Raw genomic sequence first — 24099 nt, 5'->3', positions numbered from 1 at the left:
TCAAAGTAAAACTGACATTAGGGCTACCCATATATATGCTAACATATAGCCTATATTTTGCATAGGTAAAATGACAAATCAGAAGTATTCACAAAAAGGCTTAAGACATTGTGTCTTTTGTCTAATACTGAAAAAAAAATACACAAAACCAAATTGAAATGAAATTGTGGAACAGAGACCAAATTATGAAAATAAAGTATAAGTCTTCAAAAACAGAATTCCTGTCATTTCTGATATTAAGTAATTTACAAAAGACTCTAATGCCAAATTTTAACCAAGAAAGATGTCCATAATACACTGAGTAGTATGCCCTACAGAGAAAAACAAATGTGATTACTGTGACATAGTAAAAATGATTTTACATTATAAAAGTGTTATTAAATATAAATAGGAATACATATATCCACTAGCTTAATTAATATTACTGATGGGTACTGAATTATCTGAGTTATGAAACTATGAGGTAACAGTGATTATAGTGTAATAATGGTTGTGCCACTAAGTTAAAATTAATTTCAGAGCATGTATTATGTTTATAATTTCACCCACATAAGAAACAATATAATATGTGAAAATAAAAGGACTGCCTATAAAAACAACATACTCAATCAGAAGACATTAATATAAAAGGAATCTGGGGAACAGGATTGAGTGAGTAATGAATCTAGAAGTGGAAGAAGTTACCTGAAATTGGCTGGCTGAGTACTAGATGACATTTTGTAAGACTGTGTTTGTATTATGCAAAATCTGAGCATTCCTTAAAGAAATGTTAATGTCACAGATATTTTGCTAATTTGGAAATGCAGAAGAGAAGACCTTAGACATAAATAGGACCAAATGTCAAAAAGGATAGTATAAAGAGAGGATCCAGTTTAAGGAGAAAAAATACTATGCTGCGATGGAGCTACTTACATCTGACAATCCTCCGCTACCATTTAGCATAGGGAACTGACCATTTTTAACCTTATTATCTATGGCAACTCTAAGAAAAAATTTTAAAAACTCTACCATTTAAGTGGTTAGACTGAACTATTTAATTAAACATAGAATTCTTGTATCGAATAAATCTTCAGTCATTGCATGTTTGAAATAGAAGGGAAGTGAAAGATGGCCTAGATGCAAACAATTAAAGTTGATCAAATGGCTTATTCAACCTTTCCTTCTAAGCTCAGGCCCATATATAGAAGAATCTTAACATTCTGATGAAAAAGAAAAGCCAGTATGGTGAGAAGCAAACAAGCACAACACAGACCTAGAACAAAAGAGGGAGCGTTTGACCCAATGCCTAGTTTCACAGCCCCGACCTTTCTTACATCTCTAGGAATGCTGCCCTCCCGCTTTTTCTCCTATTAGAATAGAACCCAAAGAGTAGAATTAGGGAAAGAGACAAGGAGGGAAAGAAAGACAATAAGAACACACATGCTGGAACTTCTCCCAAGCAGAGGCAGGATCTAGTACAATCTAGTCTTCGGTGTTAGAAAACAGAATTGAGAGAAAGGGAAGCCATCCATACGCTCTTTGTACTATGGTCCAGGGAAAATGTCCATGGCCTTGACCTAAGAGTGTGTATGTAAGAGCAGGAGGAGGAAGAAAGAAAAGAGGTATGAAAAGCACCAGGAAGAGCTGAACTGAGGAAGGATTCTCTTCCTCTTGGAGGTGAGGAGTATATACTATGACTGCTGTTCCTGTTATTTCTGAGATCTCCAACAACAAATATTGTATTTGTTTCTGACACAATACAGAGAAAGCATGCTAAGGAATCAGGAAAAATTATAGGAAAGAAGTTGACAAAAATAAAGAAATAATAAATAGATCCTAATTTGGTGAAAATCTAGACCAGATTTTATCTTCTATGTTATATGCTGTGGTTCAATACAGAAATTATTGCATTCTCAGACAGTCAATAGGTGAAATAAATGTTAGAGAATATTTCCTTTCCAAATCATATAAAAAAGAAAAGCTTATCTCCAGAATATTTTAGGGAATAACAAAATATTCTGGAAAAACATAATCAATTTTTTTCCCTATGTAATCTTTCATCTTACAACTGTTAGGCCCACTTCAACTTTATGTCACTGTGACAGTATTCTAGTATTCAAGATAATGATCACAAGTCACCCTGCAAACCAGGAGGCAGAATTACTTCATCAGTTCAACCATCAGGTATTGGATAGCTATATTGTGTCAGGTATCATTCTAGGTAGAAATAGTCCATTTTATAAAAATAAGCCGTTTTACTCTAAATAAAATTTAGTCCTTCAGGCACTTCACTTCATCTCATTTATAAATTATCTCAATTTGAATATCAGAGTTGATTCCAGTACTTATTAGTACTAGAAATACCTCTACACCTCCACTTCCTCATCTGAAAATGAGGATAACATTTTCTCTCTTTACACTGTATTTATGAGGGTTAAGTAGAATATGTAAAACTGATTCATAAACTATTAAGGCTGCTTTAAAAATACAGGACATATAATAAGGAATTGAGTGTGAAAGTGAGGTAAAGAGAAAACTAATTTAGAAAAAGATAGGGTCAGGTTAGCAGACATATCATGGCGCTTTGCTTTCTAGGAAACAATGATTAACTACACAATCACTGTCCATCAGCTAAAAGTCAACTAGCTATTCAAGAGACACAAAGGTATTTCTGGCCCTAACACCGGAAAGAAATTTCTCCCGTAGGCCCTCATAAAGCAGACCATGTGTAATATAAAGTAATGTTCTTGGCCGGGTGCGGCGGCTCACGCCTGTAATCCCAGCACTCTGAGAGGCTGAGGCGGGCGGATCATGAAGGTCAGGAGATCCAGACCATCCTGGCTAACACGGTGAAACCCTGTCTCTACTAAAAATACAAAAAATTAGCCGGGCATGGTGGCGGGCGCCTGTAGTCCCAGCTACCCGGGAGGCTGAGGCAGGAGAATGGCGTGAACCCAGGAGGCAGAGCTTGCAGTGAGCTGAGATCACGCCACTGCACTCCAGCCTGGGCGACAGAGCAAGATTCTGTCTCCAAAAAAAAAAAAAGTAATGTTCTCAACAAGATCCCTACTGTAAACACGATGTGTTTTGCTAATTACGTAACACTAGAGTTAAAACACTGGAATAAGTTTGAGCCCCAAGTAAGCAGAACTTACTATATAGCTATCTATGACTTCATCAAAGGTCTGACATAGCAAATTACTGCCCTCTTGACAATCTTTACTGATACTTCAAAGTATGACCCAACCTTTTCTGAATCAGGCTACTAGAATTTATATAAATTCATGAACCAAGTCATGTTGCATAGGGTTTTGGGAGCATCTACATTAAATCTTCACATTTGTTCTCTATCACTTACAAAGTGGTACAAGCTAGTGGTTGAAACCAAGAACACAGGAGCTAGACTCATGTATTTGAATCCCACCTTTGCCACCAAAAGCTGTGGGACTGAGTTTTGGCAAGTAACTTAATCACTTTCTGGCTTTGGCACATCTTATATAAAATGTGGATGATAATAATCCCTACCTCACTGTTATAAAAATAAATTGCTATAAAAATTAGATAAATTAATGTAAAGGGTTTAGAACAATACCTGGTTATCATTATTAGTGTGGAAAAAAAAAAGAAAAAATAACCCCTGTGCATTAGCACAGGTTGGTTGGTTTATTTTTTATTTTATTTATTCTTGAGACAGGATCTTGCTCTGTCACCCAGGCTGGAGTACAGTGGTGCAATCATGGCTTGCTGCAGCCTTGACTTCCTGGGCTCAAACGATCCTCCCACCTCAGCCTCCTGAGTAGCTGAGACCACAAGCACATGCTACTATGCCCAACTAATTTTTTAAAAATTTTCTTGTAGAGACAAGGTCTCCCTATATTACCCAGGCTGGTCTCAAACTCCTGGGCTCAAGGAATCCTCCCACCTTGGCCTCCCACAGTGCTGGGATCACAGGGGTAAGCCAGCATGTCCAGCCAGGTTGGCTAGTTTATATAGTTACAATTTAAACTAACAAAGCCTAATCAAGAGTTTATTTATACTGATTTATTTTAAACAAACAAACAAAAAATAGTACTGCATAAGCACAATGAATCTAGCCTTTTTTGAATAGTATAAAATACTATGTTCTAGTGATGGTTCATAAAAGCATATATACCAGGCCAGGCATGGTGGCTCATGCCTGTACTCCCAGCACTTCAGGAGGCCGAGGAGGGTGGATCACAAAGTCAGGAGTTTGAGACCAGCCTGGCCAACATGGTGAAACCCCGTCTCTATTAAAGATACAAAAATTAGCTGGGCATGGCAGTGCATGCCTGTAATCCCAGCTACTTGGGAGGCGGAGGCAGGAGAATCTCTTGAACCCGGGAGGCGGAGGTTGCAGTGAGCTGAGATCGCACCATTGCACTCCAGCCTGGGTGACAGGGCGAGATTCTGTCTCAAAAAAAAAAAAGTATATATACCAAAAAAAGAAGAATGTGTGTGTGTGTGTGTATACATATGTGTGTGTGTATATGTGTATGTGTGTGTGTATATATATGTGTGTGTATATATATGCGTGTGTGTGTGTATATATATACATATAATGAATCATACACTTTTTACTTTTAAAACCCCTAAGTAGTATTGCTCTTTTGCTAGTTACGTTCTTTATCTCCAATATCCTGCCACACAGACAAATAAATGATATATCCATAGCATCTGTCTTAGGGAAGTTAATTTTATTAGGTAAATGAACTGAAAACTGTTAAAGAATCAAATTTCTATAAATTAATATTTTTAAATCTATTCAGTCAAATCCATAGAATTCTTAGCAATGGCTTATACATAAACAAGAGGCTACCTGGGTTCAAAATAACTGAATCTGACAGGCAATGCATACTCACTTTCGCTGCAGCAGAAGGCAGTAATCAACTATGACAGGCACCATATCCTGTAGAGGAACCATAAAGAAAGCATCAGCCCCACAACCCTGTCCAGTGGTCCACTGATCATGACAGGTCTGCTTAAGATGCTTTTAGATTGTTAGGAGGATATAACTTCATATCATGCTTTTGGTAAGCAATTTGGCATTATGTGTCAAAGTCTGAAAAACAGAACATTTTGACCTAGTAATTCTATTTCTGGAAATGTACCCTAAATATGTTTAAGAATAAAAATTATTTTAATGCATTAAGGTGTTCACTGCATCTTTCTAACAGAGGGAGCAGGAGAAGGAGGGGAAGGGAAAATGGGAAAGAAAAAAAAAGAAATATGAATTACATTCAACAACATGGGAAAATAAGTAAATTTTGTTATTTAAGTAAAACACTACATATATCTTACAAGCTTATCAAGAGTTTACAATATCATTAAAACAAATACTAGGTGAAAATATGCATTCGTCTCACAGATCTGTAAAGAAAACTCGCAAAAAAAGAAAACCATAAGCAAATAAATCAAATTGATAACGGGATACAGTTGGTCCTGCTGGTGGCTCAGGTGATTAAGGTTGCCCATATTTTGTCACAATCCTCCAAACCTGCTATTTTAACGTTGATTTAACTTCTCAGTTTCATAATATTTTTATTGCTTTAAATTCATCATGTACACACTCGTATCAAGTAAATGATAATCCATAATTTTGACCCTTTTCAATGGAAAGAGTCTGAGGGAGAAACAGTAGCTTATTATGACTGGAAATTGTCAAGTAACCAAGCATCACACTTCGGCAGTATTCTTTCCTTTTCTGCTGACTACAGGGAAATGGTTTCCCTTTAAAAATCCTGGAAGGGTTATGTTCTGGGCAGAAATCTCATCAGGAGGGAGAAGGCACTACGTGAAAAAGAGCTCCACATACTAACACCTGTCTGATAAAAAGGTCAAAACTAAGGAACTCTTATTATTGAGAGAGAGGTGACTGAAGAAGGACCTACAATCCTGAAAGGATTATAGGGCTATCCCTGAGCCATCCTGCTTCCTTTACTAATGAATATTATTCATGACTACATGTAGATTTGATTCTTCAAAAACAGGAGGTAAAATGATAGATTTGAAAAGTGTTAGAGCTACAGCAAATCTCAACCCTGACTGAGAATACAGTGGGCTAGGTAATGGGGAGTTGGTGGCAGGAGGACTTCCCTAGAAATGCTAGAGAAAATAAACATCTTTTAAAATACATAGCTGAGCTCCTAAGATAGTAAGGGCAATACCCAGGTCCAAAAGTGAAAAGGGAACTGAAAACCAACGCAGTAAGTTCCAAGCTGTTACCAATCCTATCGTGTAGGTTTGCTGGTCACAGAAGAGCTTGGGTTTTAATGCCAGAAAGAAGCTGAGGTCTTAAACCCTTTTAACAGAGGGAAATGAAGCAGAGGACCTGCCTAAAACTGGGATTCTTAAAAAGCCACATCCTCAATGAAAGGAAATTAGAAAAAAAAAAATCTGCCTGTTAGCATAGGAAGATGACAAGGAAGTTTGTCTGTCTCAGCCTGGGCTCAGAGGGGGTAAATTTATACTCACCAAGAATCTGTAATCAAGACCCTGTCTACAGGTAGAGCTGGGATTTGAATTTATACTATCTCCTTAGTATGAGAACAACTGAGCCAAGAGGTTCACATAAAAAGTGATCCTGAAAATACTATGCAGCCATAAAAAAGGATGAGTTCGTGTCCTTTGCAGGGACATGGATGAAGCTGGAAACCATCATTCTGAGCAAACTATCACAAGGACAGAAAACCAAACACCGCATGTTCTCACTCATAGGTGGGAATTGAACAATGAGAACACTTGGACACAGGGCGCGGAACACCACACACCAGGGTCTGTCGGCGGGTGGGGGGCTGGGGGAGGGATAGCACTGGGAGATGTACCTAATGTAAATGACGAGCTGATGGGTGTAGCACACCAACATGGCACATGTATACATATGTAACAAACCTGCACGTTGTGCACATGTACCCTAGAACTTAAAGTATAAAAAAAAGTGATCCTGAAAAAGGATACTCCTCAGATACTTGAAAGAAGCAAGTTCAAAAACTCCCCAGAGATCACCCTAAACACAGGCAAAATAACTACTGATAAAGTCCTACTGAATATGTGCTCAAAATAAAAAATTTGAAAACACTTCATTAAATAATGCACCATACAAGAATGTCTGGAGGAACTATAAAGGGCAGTAGTATACCCCAAGACTTCAAATAATATAATTATCAGGTAGAAACTATTTTTTAAAGTATATTTAAAATAATTAAGGGCATAAAATAAGGAATTAAGTGCCTCGCCTGGTACTAAGTACTATGGATATACTGTAGGGCTTAATGGAGTGTGAAATCATCAGATTCATACATTTAGACAGATCACTATGGTGACTGTAGGGTGGGGGCATCTGAAAAACCAAGACTGGAAACCAAGGCTATTACAGTCATCAAAGAAAAAAAATGGTGGACTAGAGTACTGACAACAGGTATAAAGAACAGTGGACAAAATTATTTATAACTATAGGGTTTGGTGACAGATTGATCATGGTTTGGAAGGCATTGAGAGGAGTCTATAATTCCTAGGTTTCTGGTTTAAGTGATGGTTGAATGAAGAGGTCACAAGATGACATAAGAAATGTGGGAAGAGGTGTTAGAAGGAAGAAGTTAAGTACAATCTGGTCCACAGCAGATTTGAGGAACACATTCACTTTGATGTTGAATAACAAGAAATTGAGTATAGTAATCTGAAACATCTGGGTTAGAATTACAGATTTCAAAGTTATCAGAGGAAACAATGAATAGAAATAAAATTGTCCAAGGACAATAGAGTGAGATGAAAAGCAGTCACAAATGGACTACATTTTGAGCAAGACCAATATTTATGAAATGGTCAGAGGATAGAAACAAACTGATTCAGGAAAAGTCACTGGGGTTTAAAATCAGAAGGGCGCACAGTCACAGATATCTATAGGATATAGGCTTTCAAGAAGGAAGAACTAATCATTGCTATTTAATACAGAATTGAGAATGAACAAGATCTGAAAAATATTTATTGCGTTTAGCAATTTGGATATAATTGGTGTTTTTAGTTAAGGTGTTTTATCTTCCTGATTAGAACTGACAAACTTCTAGCAAGACTGACAAAGAATAAGAGAAAACATCAGGAATGAAGCAGAGGATATCATTATAGACATTGACAACATCAAAAGGATAATAAGGGAATACTATGAAAATTCTACACACATAAATTTGACAATTTACATGAAGTGCACCAATTTCTCAAAAAACACAACTATCAAAACTCACTTAACATGAAACAGCTCATTTGAATACCCCTATAGTTATTAAGGAAATTGAATTCATAACTTAAAATCCCCCAAAAATAAATCTCCATGTTTAGATGGTTTCACTAGAGAATTGTACCAAACATTTTAAAAGTATGAAAACAAATCCTATACAATCCCTTCCACAAAACAGAAAAGGAACAAACATTTCTCAATTCATTTTGTTAAGTTAGTATTACCCTGATACAAAAACCTGAAAAGCCATTACAAAAAAAACTACAGACCAATGTTCTTCATAAAGATGTAAAAGTCCTTCACAAAATATTAGGAATGATAATTCACAATTACATAAAAAGAATTATACCTCATGACCAAGTGAGGTTTATTCCAGGATGCAAGACTGGTTCAATATTCAAAAACCAATCATTACGATATGCCATGCCAATAGCCTAAAGAAAAAAAATCACATGATCATATTAATTACATAGAAAAAGCAACTGACAAAATTCAATATCCATTCATGAAAACCCTCTTAGAAAAACTGTAATAGAGGGGACCTTCCTCAACTTGATAAAAAGTAACTACAAAAAATCTACAGCTAATATTATACTTCATAGTGAAAAATCAAATGTTTTTACCCTAAGACTGGGAACAAGGCAAGGATGTCTGCTCTCACCCCTCTTCAATACAATGCTGAAGTTTTAGTCTATGCAATAGGCAAGAAAAGGAAAAAAATAGCACACAGATTGGGAAAGAAAAAAAAAAACTGTCTCTGTTGGCAGATGACATGATTGTCCACATAGAATATCCCAAGGAATCTACAAAAAGCATTCTAGAATTAATAAATGAGTTCTACAAGATTGCAGAATATAAAATAAACATTCCATATGCCATTACTGAACATATGAATACCAAAATTAGAAATTCAATACCATTTAAAACTGCTAAGAAAAAAAGAAATATTAGGCGTAAATCTAAAAAACCATGTATAGCACCTGTATACTAAAAATTACAAAAAAAGTGAAATAAATGGAAAAACTAGGAAACTCAGCATAGTAAAAATATCAGTTCTCCTCAAACTGATGTGTTTAATGTAATTTATATCAAAATTCCCACAAGATTTTTCATAGATATAGACAAGATTATTCTAAAATTTATATGGAGAGTCAAAGAAATTGGAATAGTTGAAGCAATTTTCATAAAGGAGGAGAAATCGGTCTACCCAATTTCAAGACTTACACAGCTACAGTTATCAAGATTATGTGGTACTGGCAGTGGGATAGGCACACGGATCAATGGAACAAAATAGAAAACCTAGAATTAGATTCACTATATAAGCCCAGCTGATTTTTGACAAAGCTGGTAAAGCAACTGAGTGGAGGAAAGAAGGAAAGTATTGCCTTTTCAACAAATAATGCTGCAATTAGGTATCTATACACACACACAAAGGAACTTCGACCTCAGTCTCATACCTTATGTAAAAATTAACTCAAAATAGATCACACATTTAAGTTACACACAAAACTGTAAAACTTCCAGAAAAAAACATAGGAGAAAATCTTCAGGATCTTAGGCTAGGCAAAGAGTTCTGAGACTTGATTTCAAAAGCACAATCATACAAGGAAAAGCTGATAAATTGGACTTCATCACAATTAAAACCTTTGGTTTGCAAAAGATCCTGTTAAGAAGGATGAAAAGAAAGCTACAAACTGGGAGAACCAAGTCCAATAAAGGACTAGTTCCTTGAATATATTAAAACCCTAAAAATTCAACAGTATGATGAGAAACAATCCAGTTAGAAGAGAGGCAAAACCCATGCAGAAACATTTCACAAAAGAAGATATACATGTGGCAAATAAACACATGAAAAGATGTTTAACATCATTAGTCATTAGGGAAATGCAAATTAAAGCCACAATGAGATACCATTATGCACCTACCAGAATAGCTAAAATAAAACAGTGACTTCACCAAATGCTGGATGTAGACTAGAAACTGGATCACTTACACACTGCTGGGGGAATGTGAAATGGTACTGGCATTCTGGAAAACTATTTGGCAGTTTCTTTTAAAATTAAACATTCAACTATCATATGATCCAACAATTGTAAACCTGGACATTTCTCCTAGAGAAAAGAAGACATGTTCACACAGCAACATATACAGAAATGTTTAGAGCCACTTTATTTTTAACAGCCCCAAACTGGAAACAACCCAGATATTCTTCAACCGGTAAAATTGTTAATCAAACTGTGGCTCATCCATACTATGGAATACTACCCAGCAATAAAATGCAACCAACTACTGATATGTGCAACAACCTGGGTGAATCACTAAGGAATTATTATGCTGAGTTTAAAGAGTCAGTCCCAGAAGGTTACACACTCTATGATTCCATTTATACAGCATTATTGAAATTATAATTTATAGAGATGAGGAACAGACTACTGGGTATCAGAGGTTAAGGAGGGGGTGGGAGCAGAAGAGAAGTGGGTGTGGCTATAAAAGGGTAAAATGAGGGATCCATGTGGTGATGAAAATGTTCTGTGTCTTTATCTTATCAATATCAATATCCTGGTTATGCGACTGTACCATAGTTTCATGAGATGTTCTCTTATTGGGGAAAATTGGTTTAAGGGTATGGGATCACTTTGCATTATTTCTTGCAACTGAGTATGAATTTACAAATATCACAAAATCACTAATTTTAAAAAAACCAAATACACATACTTCTTATGCCTGCCACTAACTGTTCCTAACTCAATTAAGGCAAAACCATCCAAATTAACACTTTCAATCTGGCTTCTTAAAGAAGCCAGGTCTTTATCAATTTAGAACATTTAAAACCATAAGTAAAACAGAGTATTAGTTAAAGCCAAATCTATTTCCATATTTTAAGCTTTGCTTCCCAGAATCAGATTACAGAGAGACAAACTATATTGTCCAGTGGATAATCCCTGATGGCAATCTCTTAGATGCCTGAAAATGAGCTAAGTGGGATCAGTAGCTCTCCTCCCCACTGGCAAGGGCTACACAAAGACTCAACTTCCTACAGAATCCTCACAGAGTTGCCTTGCTCCACAGAGTTGGGCAGCTGGCATTTCCCGGACTAGTAAACAACCACCTGGAGTAGCTGGTGCCCAAGCTCAGATAATATCCCTCTAAACTCATTTGGAAGGCTCCTCTCATGAGAGCCCTGAAAGAAAGCAGAATGGGAAAGAACAAGTCCTTCTCTTGCAGCAAAGCCCTCAGTTCATACAGCCAGACCTGGTCTACATATGCCTCTCTACAGGATGCTGAGAGATTAAGGGCTTTCGAGATAGACATTGTGAGCAATACCTGCTTTAAGAATATTAAGAATATTCTACTCAGTCTCAAAAGCTTGCAGGATGCAAGAAATCACTGAATTTGGGGTCTCCAAAATTAAAAAAAAGAAAACAAGTAACTATTTCTCTAATCTCTTCTTCAATGTATGGCCTATAATGGGCCAAAAAAGACTGCTTCTCTTGTCGGATATTCATGTATATTTAAGATGTATTAAAGAAGGCAATGTGGATATACAAATAAAAAACTGAGCTGACAGATAACCTAAATTTAAGCCTGTCAATGGTTTGAGTGACTGAATAAATCATTTTATTGCATTGTGACTATCTTACCATCTGTGAAGTGAAGACATAATCTCTGGTTTTCCCTATTTCATGGGATGATTTGAAAAGAAATAACAGATGCAGATTCCTTCGCTTTTTGGAGCGATGGTACTAATTCTCTTAATTTATATTCTAAAAGACTATCAGATAAGGAAAACTTGACTGTGTGAAAATGATTCAAAATTATATATACATACATATGTATACACGCATACACCAAAACAGATAAACATATCTATCTACACACAGATATACACACACAGATAAATCTCCACAGGCTATCAGAGCTAGGCAGCTGGTATTCCCAGGACTGGTATACAAACATCCCAAACAGCAATATAGATTAGATTATCTCTCTGCATGTATATGTGTGTATGTATTTTTCTTTTCTTCTTTCAGGTATGATGATAAAATAATCTAGGAAAGACCTGACTCCTCAGAACCAGCACTTTAATCAAGCCTCAGGGATAGGGCAATGTGCTAGACATCAACACTCTTTTCCTTTCCTCAAATCTTCTCAGAGGAGGTATGGGTTAGACAAGGAAAGCTCCTACTGCCTCGCTCTGTGTTTGGCTTGTAGTCACTGTCCACTCTTTGACATTACCTCTTAATGCAAAAATATATGCCTACAGCTGCTACAAAAATAGCCTTGAATTATCTGACCCTCATAGAAATGTGAAATGAAGCTGGAAGGAGAGCTTAGTAACGATTAACATAAGGCTTCATTAAGACCTTTTAGGTTAGGCGCAGTGGCTCACACCTGTAATCCCGGCACTTTGGGAGGCCGAGGCGGGTAGATCACGAGGTCAGGAGTTTGAGACCAGCCTGGCCAACATGGTGAAACCCCATCTCCACTAAAAGTACAAAAATTAGCTGGGTGTGGTGGCGGGCACCTGTAATCCCAGCTGCTCAGGAGGCTGAGGCAGGAAAATAGCTTGAACCCGGGAGGCAGAGGTTGCAGTGAGCCGAGATCATGCCACTGCACTCCAATCTGGAGGACAAGAGTGAGACTCCATCTCAAAAAAAAAAAGGGTCTTTTAAAATTATATTATTTTTCAAATCCTTTAAGCTTGATTCACATTACAGTATTAAAATGCCTCATTATTTATACCTCTACGTTGTTTCAAAAACAAATAAAAACACATATATTAAGCGTAGCAAAATAAAATAACCCAAAATACTGTTTCCACAGTTAACTGATTAGCATTGGTTTCTTAGTTTGAAAACACTGCTAGCAACTCAAATCAGTCAATTGTTCAGGTATATTTACCATGGTTATGCTAAAATTCATTTGTATTTTCTTTTTCATATATTTCAATATCCTCCCAAAACTCATAAATTACTTAGTCCTCTCTGTTTCAAAGTGAGTTACATAACAACACATTGGTCTGAGATTATCAAAGAATAAACTGTGGGATGAAACATAGTACAGTACAGGGTCGAGGCTCCTGAGCCAGGCAGCCTGGGTGTATATCTATGGTGGTTCTATTCACTGGTTCAATGATACTGGGCAAGTTACTCAACCCCTTTGTGTGTCTATTTCCTCTGGAAAATGGAGGTAAATAATAAGCACTCCTCAAGTATGTTATAAGGACTAAATAAGATAGCCATCAGGCATACAGCACACCACATGAGCCATCATTATGACATATGTGTTGCAAATACTAAGTTCTACATTTGGTTCTTAGTTCAAACCTCTTAGAGTTAAATTGAAAGCATACTTTCAAAGCAAGCTCTACAACATAAAGTTCATATATTTTTAAAAATTCTCTCAACAACTATTTATCAAGGACACTGAACCAGATGCTGGGCATACGGCAATGACAAAAAACAGACATGTTCCTAAACTTACACAGGTCCCTAAACATATATAGGCTAGCTGCAGAAAACTGACATTGAATGAGTGACTTCAGTGCATAGTATTTTAGAAAGAAATGGATCTGAGTTAATCTGGGGGACAATTACACTGAGACCTGAAAATAAACAGAGCTAGTTGAGCTACAAAGAAATGAGAAAGGATTTTTTATGCAGACAGAACAGTGTGCACAAAGGCTCTGGGTAAAGAGAGAACAGGGATGTTAAGACACTGGAAAGAACTCTAGTATAACAGGAATACAGAGAATTAGGGGCAGTTAGGCAAGGGTAGACCATGCAGAGCCTTAGAAAATGTTAGGGAATTTAGTCTCTACCTCAGAAACAATAGGAAGTCCTTAAAATATTTTAAAATTAGGAAAGCATCATATCTAGATTTGATACACATTTCTCTTTGGCTGCTGTGTAGAAAATGAAATGAAGTACAGTAAGAATGTGTACAAAGAGATCGATTTGGAGAATTCTATAATATACCAAGAGGGAAATGATGGGCACTTAGACTAGGATAGTGGCAGAATTAACAGCATGGTGGAAACAGATGAGAGAAACTGTCAGGAGGCAGAATAACCAGGAAGAAGTAAAAGACAAGAATCACCCAATTTGCGTTAGGTGCATGGTGGATCCACTCACTAACACAGGAATCCTCAGAAAAGGCTTTGTGAGGAAACAGTTAGAGTCTGAGGTACCCACAAAACATCCAAGCAGAAATGTAAATGGGCAACTTACTCTATAGACCTCAGAATTCAGAAGAGCAATCTAGGTTGTTAACACTGGTTAGATAGTCATGTGCCCATATCACCTAGGGAAGAATGTAAAGCAGTGATTTGTAAACTTTAATGTGCTTAAGGGACACCTTGAAAGCTGACTACAAATCCTGGTCACCAATCCCAGAGAGTCTGATTCAGTAGGCCTGGGAAATTTTTAAAAAAGCATTTTTAACAAATATCTTCAAATGATTTTGAAGTAAATGGTACACAGACATCTTGACAAACATTGATATAAAAATAGAAGAGAAGGGTATTGTGAAGAATCCTAACATTTCTTGGTTAAGTAAAGAAAAGGAAGAAGAATAAACAAAGAGAATCAATAAGCAGTCAGAGAGGTAGGGAAAAAACTGGAATGCATGATATCAGGGAAGCCAAAAATGGACAGACTATTTCAAGAAGTCTTCATGTGCTGAATGCTGCTGAGGACCAGCAAGATGAGAAATAAAAGGGTCCACAGAATTTATAGACATGGAATAGGTTAAGGGATGAGAAGGAGGTAAGGAAATGGAGACAACTCTTTTTTTTTTTTTTTTTTTTTTTTTGAGACAGGGTCTTGCTCTGTCATCCAGGTTGGAGTGCAGTGCCGTGATCTTGGCTCAGTGCAACCTCAACCTCCCAGGCTCAAGTGAACCTCCCACCTCAGCCTCCAGAGTAGCTGGGACTATAGCTGTGCACCACCATTCCCAGCTAATTTTTTTTTTTTTTTTTTTGTAGAGACAAGGTTTCACTATGTTGCCAAGGCTGTCTCAAACTCCTGAGCTCAAGTGATCCACCCGCCTCGGCCTCCCAAAATGCTGAGATTGTAGGTGTGAGCCATCATCCCTGGCCAGAGACAACTCTTGTAAGACATCTGGCTCTAAAAAGAATGGGTGAACAAGAAAGCATAGGATATTAGAGACGGCGTGGGGCAAACAAAAGAATTCGTTTGCTGCTTGACTTAGTTTTAGGGTGGGAAACACTTGAACATATATAAACGCATATGAGGAAAGCCAGAAGAAAAGGCAAGTCTCAAGATGTATGAGACAGAAAACACTGTAATTCCTTTTTATCCTACCATAATAATTATGATACAAATAAATTATAATTATAGGTTGAAATCTTTTCTCAGATAAATAAAAGCCACAACCTGTCCAAAATGTGACAAGATCCAAAAGTTATTTTCTATAACTAAGACAGGACAAATATTGATTGATCTTTGGAGAAAAGAAAAAATAGTGAATAGCCTTACATATTCTGACTCTAAGGAAAAGGTGAGGTTCCTCACCAAGGGTAAAGATTAAAATTAAGGCAGCAGGCAGGAGGTGCCACCTGCTGGTAAAACACAAATTCTCAGTATTTTGACTGTGACAGAAATCAGTCTTAATAGGAATTTCATCTAACCGAATTAGAGATTACTTATGTCTCCAATAATAGCTTCTTGAGACACATACAGAATCTGAGACCTTCCCACTGAGAAAAAAAAAAAAAAAAGTTTTAAAAACACTTCCATCAGTTGGTCATCCTGCCTTTATCTGAATACATTCCATAATAAGAGATGCATAAATCCAAGAGCTGTTACATCATAAGTAGGTCATTTTAAACTGAAATACATCTTCTCCTAATTTCCACCCACTATATACTAGGCCTTCCCTCTGGAGCAATACGGCTAATCCCATAGGACAGCCTTCTACCATCTCTAGGCAGGGATGTCTCCACTTACTTTCTCCTCAGATTAAACAACCCAGTATTTTTTTTAACTGTTGTTTTTAAAACCTTCCACCATCTCAGTTGTGGGATGTGGCTGAGCTTATCAACAGCCTACAAAATGCCTCAGCAGTTTTATTTCAAACAGGCAGCCCAGTAGTACCAGTACTTTCCTGTATCTGAGTCTTAACACACAACTGGCTCATACTAAGCTTATGGTCAACTAAAACCCTGTCCACCTAGATCTTCCCAATCCAGTACTCATGTAATTTGATTATTTCAATCTAATGAATCTAAGTCTTGATGTTAATCTTCATTAAATTTCAACTCATGATGATTTTGATTGCACTTTCTTGTCAAGATCACTTTGAACCTTGATTCTTGGCGCTACCTAGATTTGACAGGCCAGTCACTAAATCTTCACCCAAATCAATGACAAAAACTTGGGTATGAAAGAGTCCTAGGATGTAATTAATACTAAGCCACCAAAGAATATTTTTGGGTAGAAATATTTATCTAGCTGCAAATCTATTTACTATTTACTAATCTATTCCAGCCACAAAGATAATGGAAAAATTAGGCAAATGCTTTAATGAAATCAATTATGTTACGTCACAGGCATTCCAGGAATATACTATCTTTATATTCCTTTCAAAAAGGTAATTATATCAGTTTAACATGGTTGTTTTGAGATGAATTCAAGGAAAACCTTCACAATTCACACTGGGGATGTCAGCAGATAGTCTCCAAAGTCCACTCTACTTAAAAAAAAAAACACTTTAAAAGTCAACCTATATAATTATTTTATGATTAAATATGATTAAACAAAACAACGGATTTGTGGCTGACGGTGCATGCACTTCACCTATCCTAATGCACTGAAGGTCACGTTTTCCAGAGAAAACTGTCCTCCTGAATGGAATAAATTGTATCTCCCTCTATATACTCCACACTTAATCAAGAATGCCTTATTTGAAAAGTGATGCAAAGTTACTTGCAAATTATTCATGTTGGCTCAGATTGTTTCAACAGTATCATGGGTTATAATTCTACTGGGTCTTGAGAGTTGAACAATCATAATGATATTACACATTACATACGGTAGGCTTCAGTTTTTTAATACACTTATCTGGACTTTTCCACTTTAAAACCATTCTCTGTGGTCATGAAAATGGAGTCAAAATGAGGAGCATTGTTCTGTGGTATAGTGTGGCAGTCTGGATGTAAACCCTGAAGCCCACTGCTTGAATTCAAATCCTAGCTCTCTCATTTATTAGCTTTGTGACCTGGAACAAATCATTTAACCTCTCTGTGCCTTGGCATCATTTACAAATGTGAATAGTAACAGCAGCCACCTTACAGAGTTATGATAAGAATTAAATGAGTTAATAAATATGCATAAAGGGTCTGTAACAGTGTCTGCCACACAGTTAAGTATTAAACAGTTTAGATGCTTGCTGTAATTCTCATTCTTGGTGATTTATTAACATCACCCCTTCTCACTCATCTTCTCCCTGTGCTTGCTCTTAAAATAACAGTATAATACAATGATTAGCTACATTGTACATTATACATTATACATTAGCCCAGTTCTTAAACTGGGCTTTGAAGTCAGAAAGACCTGGATATGAGTCCCATCTCCACCATTTACTGCAATATTACCTTGGAACTTCACTTCACTCCTCTAAGCCTGTTTCCTCATCTATAAAACGGGGATTAAAAATGACACCTACTGCCTTGGGTTGTTTTGAGAATAAAAATACATGTCACATACTTTACATAGTATCTGGCACATCGTATGTGCTCAGTAAATCTTTGTTAAAAATCCCTATTTTGTACTCCACAGCATTGTGGTAGGCACAGTCTGGACCATATCATTCTCCTTTCTGACAGTCTTACAAGTTCATGATACTTCGGGTATGTATCTTTAGTTATATGCCTTTCTCCATATTTATAGATGTTCTGTGATTTGCAGATAGAACCTTCTTTCAACATTACTTTCTCCTTGAATGGTTGAAATTTTAGAATTTCCTGTTCCTTGTGAACCCATTCTTTTTTTGGAGCCTGTAGCCATGTGATTGTGCCCATATTTTTTTCTGAGATATTTGCTTTCTGAAATAGAGGACTCATGCTATGTATATTTTTCATCATTATTATGATTGTTAAAATAAAGTGATAATTTTTCTCTCAAGGGTCTATCTCTTCTACTTCCCCAATCATTAGTAAAAATTAAATCCAGAGAAATAGTCCCCTCCATTGTTTCCTTTACCTCCTATGAGACTAATCACTGAAAAATCAAAAATTTTATCAGATACTCTTACCAACAGAATGAGACTTCTAACAGGAAGCTAGATGGTTACAGAGCACATTACTACTAACATCTGTTTCTCTGTACGTTCTGCAGTCAGCATCAGAAACCACCATCTACAGGAATGCATCAGAAACCACCATCTACAGTTCCTGTATCTGAGATTCCTTACTATTTCTCCATCAGAACGTCACCTTTGTTCCTATCATCTTTTAGAAAGAAGCTCTCTACCACGTTTCCCCCAACACGGTGGTTTCTATATTCTCCACACACACATACACACTCATTCCATTCACCCCTCCTAGCTTTTTCTACTAGATGATTTTTTTCAACAAAGTATACCTTCCAAAGGCCAGAGTTCCTACAACCTCTTGGTGATAGGTATATTCTTGCTACAAATATTAAGTTTTCTATCTATACTGCATTGGTATACACAAGTACTTATATATAAAGTATTGTTTCCAAACAGTTTTGTTCCCAAATGCTTTCTTTCTACCATATGTCTTCTTCCTAAGTTATTTATTTTTATAACTTTATCTAGGCTTATTTCTCCTTCTCTACTGATAAATTTAATAAGCATCCAGCCAAACAGAGTAATAACAGTTACTCTACCAGAAGCTCACTAGCGTGGCATTGAACAGCACAGTTCAGGAAGCCAAATGCTTCTCTGATACCAGCCAACTCTTAACTGCCATATCTATTCTTGTCTTCCAATGTTACAAGCATCAAATAGAATATAAAAAGATAGGACCTATGCCTACTCTTTAGAACTTCAAAATCCCTAGATTTCTTCTAAATATCTCCATTAATGTAAACCAAAAAAACCCATTATTTTGACTAGACTACAAACTTTAAGATAGTAAAGATCATGTAAATTTTACTATTGCCCAGTGCCAAGTACATATCAGACCACAGGATGCACACTTCAGCCAAATCCTGCCCAAAGCCTGTTTCTGTATTGTTCACAGCTAAGAATGGACTTTACAATTTTAAGGGGTTGCTTAAAAAATCAAAAAACAAAAAAAAGGAAGAAAAAGATATGACAGAGACCACTGTAGCCTGCAAAGCCTAAACTCTGCTATCTGAGTCTTTTTAGAAAAAGTCTGCTGATCCCCGTATTGGACACTCAAATATTTGTTAAAAGAGGAGGTAGGCAGAGGGAAGGGAGTAGTAGGAATGCGGAACAGCAATTTGCAACAAATATAACTGGAGAGCACTGCAGAAAGCAAAACCTGCATAATAAATACGTACAGGTCTCTACATTGTTCTTTGGCTTTCATTTTCATTAAGTTCCAAGATAAACTAAAGGTCTTTCATTAGCATATGTTATAGATCATATTTTATATATATATATATTTGTGATTGATCTATTCTTCTTAAGTCATAGGTGCTCCTAGGAGAACTAAATTTAAACCTTGGCAGTACTAAATAACCTAGTTAACATAAATATTAGACGAGCAAGATGTCAGCCACTATAAGGTATCAGTTTACAGCAAAGGATCTTCACACGTATATCCTTTCCTTCCACACGCCACTAAGCAGCTAAGCACTAAGTAACACTCCACAACGTTTTACTCATTTATACCCATTACTTAAAAATATAATCATTTAGAATGTTCTACAAGCCCTGAAATAAAGTTTTGAATACTAAAAAAATGTTTCACCAAAAATGAAAGTCACATTCTCAAGTAACATAAAAGAGGAGTATTAGACCTATTCAGAGCATCGTCTACTGGAAGCACATGCAATGTGTACCTGAAAATGCTGCTCCATCACTTGGATTTTTCCTTGGTCTGGGCACTTTTTCAGAGCTCGATCTGCATAATGGAATAGGATTTCTACCATCTGTAAGGAAAATAGCCTGGCATAGACATTAAAATATATCTCTAAAGTTTTTCAATATGTATGTGGCTCTCCTAAATAATACAGAATTAGAATTTGTTATTATATTAAAATTTAATTGAAAATTTTAGTGGCTTTATTTACCAACTTTTTAAAACTCTAGCCTCATTTCTTCCAGTCTCAGGGCTAGTACTAATTTGCTAATCTTTCTTAAGAAATATCTCCATGTTCTAGACCTCAGTGGCATCTATACTGCTCAGGAAATGAAACATTCAAGTTCTTCAGTAATCCTCTGCTGTAGGTGTTTCCCTAAAGAGCACAGATGAGCAAATCATTCGGAGTCTAAGGAGTAACCAATTTCTATCCAGGTTTTCTATAAATGTTTATACTAATTTGGAATATAATTTTTACCAATGCATTTACACAACAAAAGGGAGGGAATCCTATAGTCAATTAATTCAGCCCAGTCTAGAGTAGGAACAGAAGGTCAATATTAAATATTAGCATCAATTATATTGATGCTAATTAATAATAACATTAAAACATTAATCCTCTCTGCTAGTTCTGGGCAACACAAACATTTGCACATACACTAGTTCTCATAATTACTAGTAAGTTTATAAAAACTAACAAATGTCAATTTTCTGTGGGCTACTACTTGGTTCAGAAATAATCCAGATTCCCAGGTTTTCTTCCTCCTCCTTCCTGCTGTCTTTTGGCTATGTACTTTATAATCTTCATAAAAGAGTGAGCAAGGGAAAAAAGAAAAGCTGATTAAGAAGGAACTTTAAAAGTATTCAAGATGACACAGGGAATTATAACCTGACTGTTTTTTTAGATACAGGTCTCACTCTGTTGCCCAGGCTGGAGTGCAGTGCCGCAATCATAGCTCACTGTAGCCTCAAACTCCTAGGCTCAAGTGATCCTCTAGCCTCGCCTCCCAAGTAGCTAGGACTACAGGTGCACACCACCATACCTGGCTAATCTTTCTATTTTTTTTTAGAGACGGGGTCTTGCTATGTTGCCCATGCTAGTCTTGAACCCCTGACCCCAAGTGTGTGTCTGTGTGTGTGTGTGTTTTTTAATACACTCTCTTCTAGATTGTAGCCATTTATCTACTCATGCCCAAAGATACTGGCAAATGACAAAAGCAAATCTGCACTGTATTCTAGTAAAGACCCTCTTAAAATACTCACCCGATCTGCAACAATAGCCTTTCGCTTACTGGCATCCCCTGATAATCCTGCAGAGAAGGAAAATCCAACAAAAAAACAAAAGTTAGTCCACATCTTCAGGAGTGAAACTATGTCTGGTTTCATATTTATAAGATGTGAAACAACAGGTATAATTGTAACAATTCTTAGCTATCAAAATGTTGGATAATACGCCATAATAGGAACACCTCAAATCTACTGGACCATATAGCATATCAATGTACTTCTCTTTCATTCTAATAGTAATTTCCTTACAAAATAATTTTAAAAGCGACATTTTAATTTCTATACCCTCTATTTGTCACATTATTTGTCACATTAACCTTCTTAACTGAAAGTCTATAAGGTTTAATAGCATCCTGTTTATAAACACTTCAACACTCAGCTAAAAGTGTCCTATGAGTGGTTAGTACTAACCATTCCCTCTACTCCAGGAGAACCAACGTCTACTACACTGGAATTCTGTCTACTCACCCACTACTGCTTTTGCTTTTCCTTCATGGAAAGACCACGCAAGAGCCAACGCTTCTGTAAGACAATCTTGTTTCAGGAGATGATCCACTCTCTAAAACGGAAAAATGAGAGAAACCAGACCCCTTTGTCTGACCAGTCACCAGTCAGAATTCCTATTCCACCTAAAATCCTTCCAGAAGTTGCTGCTTAGTGGCTAAAATTATTTTAATAATTATGTGAATATCTTGTTTCAAAGAAAAATAATATCTTCAAGCACTAGATAGTATAATGACTGTATACGCTAGTATAGGGAGCCACAGGGCCTAAATATGAAAAGGGGAAATAGCTGGAATGTCATTGTAGCAGAAATGGCTAGTTGTTTATCACAACATTGATTTCCTCCTCCTTGGTAGTAACAAACCCCAAGCTTATTTGAGACAGCAATATACCAGCTGAAGGATATTTCTAAGACTACCTTGTAGCCACTGGGAACAATGTGACTGAGCTCTGGCTAACGATAAGTGGAAGTGTTGTCTGGTATTTCTGGGATGTCATCTTAAGAGGTAGGAGACAGCCTTTATTTTTCTTTCTTCCTTCCTAAAATGTGGTAACAGCTGGAGCTCTAGCAACCATACTGAATTATAAAATGGCCCTGAGACCAGAATTCAAAGACAAACATGGTGGAACAGGACAGCACGCTTAAGCTTACGGAATTCCTACAAGAGCTGCGGACCACCTAGCTCCAGGTTGCTTTTACATGACAGAGAAATCTTATTTAAGCCACTATTATTTTGAATTTTCTAATATATGTAGACAAACCTAATTCTAACTTATACTGTCAGTTCTAGCAAATCAAGTACCAAACAGCTATAATGGTTTTCTTGTACACTTCTGAAATTAAGAAGCTTACCAAATAATCTTCTTCTGAAAAGTCAAAACAGAAATGTTAAGAAGCTACCAATTCAGTAACTCTGACATGTGAAATTACTTGGAACTCACCTCTCTCCAGCTCCTCAGCATCATCACATAAACAGACTGGAAAGTAAAGAGATGGAAATTAAAATGATCACCCTTAACAGACTTCTTTGGGAGATACATTTGTCCTAGTCCCACATCTCATTTGATATCCCTTTAAGTAAAACATTTCATACTACAGTTAGAAGTATATCTTAGAATTTACTAATGGGTCTTCAAGAACGCTTTTCTTTTTTTTTGAGACAGAGTCTCGCTCTGTTGCCCAGGCTGGAGTACAGCAGCGGGATCTTGGCTTACTGCAACCTCCACCTCCGGGGTTCAAATGATTCTCATTCCTCAGCTTCTCGAGTAGCTGAGATTACAGGCACCTGCCACCACAACTGGCTAATTTTTGTATTTTTACTAGAGACAGGGTTTTGCCATGTTGGCCAGGCTGGTCTTGAACTCTTAGCCTCATGTGATCTGCCCGCCAAGACCTTCCAAAGTGCTGGGATTACAGGTGTGAGGCAACGCATCTGGCCTAGAACTCACATTAAAGAGTAAGTCTATTTAAAGGTCTACAGTCCAAGAAGGAGTTAATTCCATGGACAAGAAGCAAGGAAAGCCCAAGCTCATTTCCCTCTACTGACTTGGCAATATTTTGGTTAAATTTTAATAATGAAGAAATGTTTCTCCATGTTTTTTAAAAAGCACAGGAACAAACTGAGATAAATTGAGGTACAAAAAGTTCCTATTCCAACAATTCTATTCTAAGTCAAATACCTCAATACATTTTAATCAGCATCCTAAGCTGATCTAAGCTAACAGCCATCTTAAGTACATGACAAATATCCATGATTAGGTAGCTGCCTGGTCATAAAAACATAAACATGAAGGAAGCTTACAAAAGCACATCTCTGAATCAAGAAAATAAGCATCCTATTAGCCAGCACCTAAACAAAAGTAAAGAATATGTCTAAAAGTAGAGGAAAAAAATAATTAACTAAAAATCATGCCTACCTAACCACAAAGGGTTTAGGATAATTGCTGACCAATATTCACTTTGCAATATACTGCCCTCTTTACCAGCAATCTCCTTCAGCCTCAACTACCCTGATACATACAAATACCAACTCACAGAGTAAAA

At 36.7% G+C, this 24099-nt stretch overlaps 1 protein-coding gene across 1 annotated transcript in view; it reads right to left on the bottom strand.

Moving 5' to 3' along the window:
- Positions 1-24099, bottom strand: part of VPS8 (VPS8 subunit of CORVET complex) — a 262424-nt gene that overhangs the window by 163327 nt on the left and 74998 nt on the right. The window contains exons 19-23 of the mRNA XM_063602631.1: positions 22998-23033; positions 22020-22110; positions 21528-21574; positions 20245-20334; positions 4860-4906 (exon numbers count right to left, since the gene is read on the bottom strand). Of these exons, the coding sequence (XP_063458701.1) occupies positions 4860-4906; positions 20245-20334; positions 21528-21574; positions 22020-22110; positions 22998-23033 (311 nt within the window). The remainder of the gene's footprint in view (positions 1-4859; positions 4907-20244; positions 20335-21527; positions 21575-22019; positions 22111-22997; positions 23034-24099) is intronic.

Source organism: Pan paniscus, chromosome 2 (assembly GCF_029289425.2).
Source record: "Pan paniscus chromosome 2, NHGRI_mPanPan1-v2.0_pri, whole genome shotgun sequence".
NCBI lineage: Eukaryota > Metazoa > Chordata > Mammalia > Primates > Hominidae > Pan > Pan paniscus.
Note: the sequence above shows the minus strand (reverse complement) of the source record. Positions and strands in the feature narration are given on the sequence as shown.